Source organism: Primulina huaijiensis, chromosome 7, assembly GCF_012295235.1.
Source record: "Primulina huaijiensis isolate GDHJ02 chromosome 7, ASM1229523v2, whole genome shotgun sequence".
Classification (NCBI taxonomy): Eukaryota; Viridiplantae; Streptophyta; class Magnoliopsida; order Lamiales; family Gesneriaceae; genus Primulina; species Primulina huaijiensis.
In genome coordinates, this window is record NC_133312.1 from 22,578,317 (window position 1) to 22,584,810 (window position 6,494).

Here is a 6,494-nt window from a genome sequence, read left to right on the forward strand (position 1 = left end):
AGGTCATCCATGAAAAAATATTACTTTTTATGCTAAGAGTATTATTTTTTAATCTGAATATCAGTAGGATTGACCATCTCACAGATAAAGATTCATGAGATCGTCTCACAAGAGACCTACTCAATTGATAAACCACAAACCAAAATTAAATAAATTAGTGATAAAAAAATTATTTTTAGCTAACATATCAAATCATATGAATAAGAAGGAATCAATCAAATTATTAACACGTTTGACTAACTTTGTCTTTAATTACACGTAAAACATTGCGCAATAACATGTCGGCCTTTGTAATAATTCCAATAACAATTAACAATGATGAAGGGAAAACAAATACACACAAATACATTTAATATATACATACATACATACATAAGTTAATACAACAGCATGTGCCCATCAACGTCGAGACAACATATGATAGCAACACGAGAATCTTCCATATCCATCCACTTTCATAAAAACAAGATTTTATTGCTCGGCTAAACCACAGCCACTCACGGCTGAGCTGCCGTCAAACACCACCACATCCTCCGCCGTTGAATTCCTCCCATCATGCATGTATATATAATAATTTATTAATAATAAACTGTCAATTTAATTTAATGTTACCCAAAGCTTAATAATCATGAATTTCCAATTTCACCCCCTATTACACCTCATGATATTTCTCCCACTTATGTCCAAACCCGTCCTTTCGGGTGGCTTCCTCACAGTCTCCAACCGACACTCCCATGGCTACGAGATCCAAGATCAACTGTCGGAAAACAGATATTCATGTCTGAACAGATCGTAGGGAGCCCAAAGATTATCCAAAGTACAAGCCATTTTAGCATCAAGCCGTAGCCATGGCTTCCCTTTGCCACTCCAATGTAGCAAGCTCACTGGACCCGTATGCAGATCCCTGCACAATCCTTCAAGATTATCTCCCCCGAGCCCATGCTGATTCCATCTATGCTCGACTTCTTCAACATTTCCGGCAAATACGAGCAAAAATGGGGGCAGGGAGCCTAATTCGTAGATTCTGTAACTCTTTTGTATCTTCATCCAGTATTCTAGCTTCTGCGTGCAGCCTTGTTTCCGCCACTCTAGTAAATCGATTACCATTACTCCGGTGTTGAAGTAGCACGGGGATCGCCCCTTGAATGTGGAGGAGAATGATGGGTTTGACCAGAATTTTGAGGTGAAATAATGGCTGAAGTTTGCGTGGCAGTACACAGGCGCGCCGAGAACGTGTGAATTGAGGTTGGTTTTCCAGAGTTTCGCAATATCATCGATTACGATGATGTCGGAGTCGAGGTAGATAATGCGGGAGGCTGAGGAGGGGAGGAGATCGGCGATGTAGATGCGGGCGTAGTTGAGGGGCTCGTCGAGGGCGCGGCGGATGGAGGAGGAGATGAGGTGGCTGACGGCGGTGGGATTGAAGGAGTAGAGGTGGAAGTGGAGGTAAGGGAAGGTGGAGGTGATGGTTTTGTGGAGGTGGGGATGGTGGTTGGGTATAGCGAAGAAGTGGAAGGCAGTGTTTTCTGGGCAGGTAGAGTGTTGGAGAACGGAGAGGACGGCGGCGACGGAGCCGCGGAGGTAGGGGGTCGAGTAGTCTAGAGTCATTGCTACGTGCACGGTGGTGGAGGTGTCATACGGTGGCGGGCACGAGATTCCATTGCGGAATGCGGGAGCTTCGCGGAATAGACGGTGGTTAGCTGTGGTGAGGGGAGGAAGGCGGAGGAAAACGGCGATAATGACGGTGGCTATTAGGCGGAGATTTGGTGGCATGATGGTTTGGAGGGACGAGTGCTTAGAGTTAGAAATCGAGACGATTGTTTACATAATATTTCATTGTACAAAAAAGTAGACATCTTATTCGTTAGATATTGCTTGTTTCATGTCACTTTTGTGGGTGCATAAAAATTGAACAAATATTAAAAAAATATATAAAATTGAATTATGCCAACTGAAAAAAAAAAAAAACTTCAGTTCCCTAAAATTTGGGTACGATTTAAAACTTAAACTAAGAATTGTTCACATTCATTTTCGTATATATGGACTTGGGGACTTGATACTAATATATTTTGTAGGACCGAGCGTTGTTTACGAAAAATTATAATTTTGTGTGACGATGCAACTCAAATATTTTAAATCGTACGGCAGTTCAAATATCACGTTTCTATTGCTCTACCCATATTGGACAATTATTGTATCTAACATGTTATATCTACTTTACTCTTTTATATTTATATTAGTATATTATTTAAAAAAACAATAACTTAACTATGATATTAAACAATATCTAGGTTATTGATGTAGCCATTAAACAAAAGTACTTCAAATTAAATCAGTAATGTGCATGGATACAAAAGGAAATTGAAGATTTAACATCAAGATCATTGAGCTAGAAAACGAATAACATTCTTGAAAATGTTAAATTTGAGGGATATTTGAGGAAATAGACCTGTTCAACATTTTTTTACAAAAATAACCTCCCCATGTAGTGAACAAATATACTACATGAGGCTATTTTTTTTTAAAAAATGTTGATCAGGGTTACAAAACAAAACAACCCTAAATTTGATATGTAGATTTAAATTTTACTTAAATATAGTTCATCCAAATAAGTTAATAAACTTAAAATTATTTTAAAAAAAAATGAAATACATGATTTCAAATCTAAAGATTCAAATATAACATAAAATATTTCAAACTAATTCATGCCCATTAATCAAGTAATAGCGGATCCGGTTTAAATTAAAGTGAAAAGTAAGTTTAATAATAGATGAACTTTATTATTGAGTGATTGCATACCTACACATGAATTGAATTATCTTAATTTCATTTCAAAAAAAGAAAAAAAAATATTTAATGAATTTGAAAGTTTCATACAAAACTGGTGAGGAAATTAATTGTTCACGTGCCTTATTTTATAAGCAGGTTTTAATGATCTAATCAATTCCCCCGAAAAATTGGTTTCAAGAAAGGCGATTCAACGGGCTTCAAGAGGGAAAAAATTGTATTATATAAAAAGTTGAGGAAAAAAGAATAAATTAAGAGCAGGTCTATTGTGAGACGGTTTCACGAATCTTTATATGTGAGATGGTTTAACACTACCGATATTCATAATAAAAAGTAATAATCTTAACATAAAAAGTATTCCAAATAAGAGATCTGTCTTACAAAATACGACTCGTGAGACCGTCNTTCAAAATAAGAGATCTGTATTACAAAATACGACCCGTGAGACCGTCTCACACAAGTTCTTGTAAGACTCGTTGCCCACTCCAAACATGTTCAAGTAGAAAATCAGTTATACTTGTTTGACATACACAAACTTACTCAACTAGGACGTGTCCGGGTTGAGTATAAGCTCGATTTAGACTCATTGTCATCCTCATAGTTCAACAACACATTCGAGTTGGGCAATTTGAATTCCGACCTGATGCATCAACTGAAATCCCGAGTTCATCCGTAATTCCGTTCAATGTCTATTTCCCTTAATTTGATCGCTGGATGCAAGTGGGAGCACCCGCATTTAACGGCAGTCGCCATACATGTAGTTGAGGTGGTACTTTTTAAAGTGGAAGTCCATGGAACTCATAATTACGTTTCAATTTCTTTTGGATGGGCTGGTCCCTAAGGAATTCAAAGAACATCCGCAGATACGTTTCACATATTTTAATTACAGTCCTTCAAACTAAAATTTTCAACTTTTCAACTTTTCGTTGATAGAAATAAAAAACAATAAAAATCGTATTTTCCGGACGAATATATACTGATATGTTTGGCTTTTTTGGGGGGTTTTTCTATATCAAAATTATAAAATGACTTTTCAAAATAAACTATACATGGAGTTGTTTGCACAAAAAAATTTGTGCGGGCGCGTCAGACACGAAATTGTTCCAAATGAATAATCTGACTTCTACGATCAAACGATATGGATCTAAATTCGATTGTTAGTTATAATTCTCTCGATAAACCACCACAAACTAGGAAAGTTGATCAGATAATTGAAAGAAAACTCATGAACAACAGGAAATTTAATATTGTTAACATCGATTGATTCAACATTTTTACAATTACAACTGAAAAAATTGAAAAAATATGTTAAAATCAAGGAAGTTAAGCTAATGAAAACTGGAAATAAGCGGATTAAAATTAACTAAAATAGACTAAATTCGTAAATAATTTTGAATTTGATTTGTTGATGATGAGTTGTGTGTACTCTTTCTGATGATTCTATTTGCTTTTGTTCGTATTCCTCCATGGTTTGGCCCATCTTCCAAGATCACTGGTCATGGATCGTGGGTCAACTTCTTGAATGTGCGTGGATTTCCAACTTCTCAAATTGTCGAATCTTTCAACTTAATGAGTCTTTAACCTAATGAGCCCTGATTTTTACTTGAGTTGACAAAATCATGGCCTAAAAAATGCCAACTGTAGCCAATTTGTCCAATATAATCGTGCTCACCTTTTGATATTGACTTCTCTAGTTCTCTTCAATTCACACAGAGAGCCAAACTTCAATTCTCAAATTTGGAGGAAGGAAGAACTTAATCTCCAGGTTCTCCTTCTCTACATCTGCTTGTTGGAATAAAATTCACACAACTCTTACCTCATCATTCTTTACTTTTAAACCCTTCAAACTCTAATATTCTCCTCAAGTTGTATTTTTCTTCCAACACTCTCGCCTTCTTTTCGATTCATTGCTTCATTTCTTTGCCCACTAGCAAGCCATCGTGCTGGCACCTCTCTTTCCACAGCCTGCAACATTACCATGACGGAGTCTACCTCTCACATGTTCAGCCACATAACTCCAAGGAACAAATAAACTTTTTGTTCTCGAAAATTGAATAAGCTTAGCATAATCTCCAAGTCAACACCCTAGTTGTTTCCTTTATAATGCAAAAATATCCAATTCAAGATCAAATTGCGGCCTATAACCTGATGTTACACTAATTAAATTTTTTCTAATTTTTCTGCTATGTCTATATGTTGATGTCATGACTTGGAAGTAGTTTACCTGACTGATAATGGTATGAACGTCCAAATTGCCTGTTTTTATTTTGAAATGAGCTTTGTTTGTTGTATTCTTATATGTAATGTGCTTGGAGTTACGAGTTGTGTCATTTTCAATAGAAACTCTGTCAATTTTTTGTAAGAACGACCAAATAGCATGTTTTGCAATATTTTATGTAACCATGGACAGAAGCACAATCCACTGTGAAATATCATGAGTATGTCTTCAAGCTGATATAGTATCATCAATTGCAATTTATGGCATGCAAACCTCATTTCAAATGGTATATTCATCAAATACATCACCACCTCAAGCCAACACAATAAATTCAAGGATAAAACACAAAAATCAAAGGATTTAAGCCATAATTTGGCCACCATATCATCTACACATGAAAATGACTACATAATCATATTTAGCAACATTTTTTTCTCTACCCAACAAACATGCTCTTATGCTTCGTTTTTTTTTTTTTTTTTTTTTTTTTTTTTTTTTTTTTTTTTNAAAAAATACCTATCCGGATCTATGTTTATTTTCAACTCCATCAATTCTATCAGAAATCGGGTGTCAATTAGTAAGTATCTCACGATTCACAAGTCGCTTTACACTTCATCTCACCAAGTTGGATAGTTGACCATCAAGAATTTTCTTAACTCAATTATCCTTGAACTTTTTCTCAATCATTTTCCAGATTTATTTCTTTTATAGGATGCTACACTTATGGTTTGTGATCATTCCTAGGATGACCACAATCTTTTGGCCTTAATCTAGGATATCCTTAAGAATAATATTGATTCATGAGCCATTAGGCCAATGATTCCTAGTTATATTTCGAATTCCTTACTTTGTAGTTGAAAATCTTCTGTTGGTATCTCGATCTGCCCAACCTAAAAATTCGTTCTTCTAATTTCATGAATTTTTGCCTAAAATATTAGTTCATCAACCTTATTCTTTTATTCAATAACCTTTTTATTATTCTCGGTCTCTTTCATCTAATTCTGCCATTTCATTCCTCAAAACAACCTTATCTTTTGAATTTTAGTGAGTGGTACTGGAAATTTATGGTGTTCTACCACGTCATTTTTTTTTTCATCGAGTTAGGAGGAATCACAAATTTCACGCTCCTTGAATTGATCATTTACGTATGAGGATTGTTAATCCATTGATGCTGATTTGAGAATGTTTCTAATCCCCCAACCTACATTCATCCTTTCATAAAAATGATTTTCTCTGCTTTAAACTTTATCGATCCCTCACCTCAAAAAGCTTGTCTTTGGCAATCCAACACTTTTTTGTTGACTTCGTGACAGAATTCTTCATTTTCCACTTTGAACATAAATCTTTTACCTCAAATATCATTTCTTTATAAAATCATTTTTCTTCCTCATCTTTGTCTCTGTTGCAATTTTTCTTTTTCTCTTGATTAAACAATGTATCATTTTTTTCTCTTTTTTTTACATTCCGAGCTATACACATCACTCAGTAA

At 35.2% G+C, this 6,494-nt stretch overlaps 1 protein-coding gene across 1 annotated transcript; it reads right to left on the minus strand.

The window, feature by feature from the left end:
• Positions 1 to 211: 211 nt before the first annotated feature.
• Positions 212 to 1,867, minus strand: LOC140981464 (probable galacturonosyltransferase-like 3). The gene has a single exon (XM_073447875.1). It carries the CDS (start codon positions 1,771 to 1,773, stop codon positions 754 to 756), a length of 1,020 nt encoding a protein of 339 aa, XP_073303976.1. The 5' UTR covers positions 1,774 to 1,867; the 3' UTR covers positions 212 to 753.
• Positions 1,868 to 6,494: the final 4,627 nt, after the last annotated feature.

Coding starts and splice junctions, on each gene's coding strand:
- LOC140981464 (XM_073447875.1), bottom strand. CDS start 1,773: ATGCCACCAAATCTCCGCCTAATAGCCACCGTCATTATCGCCGTTTTC.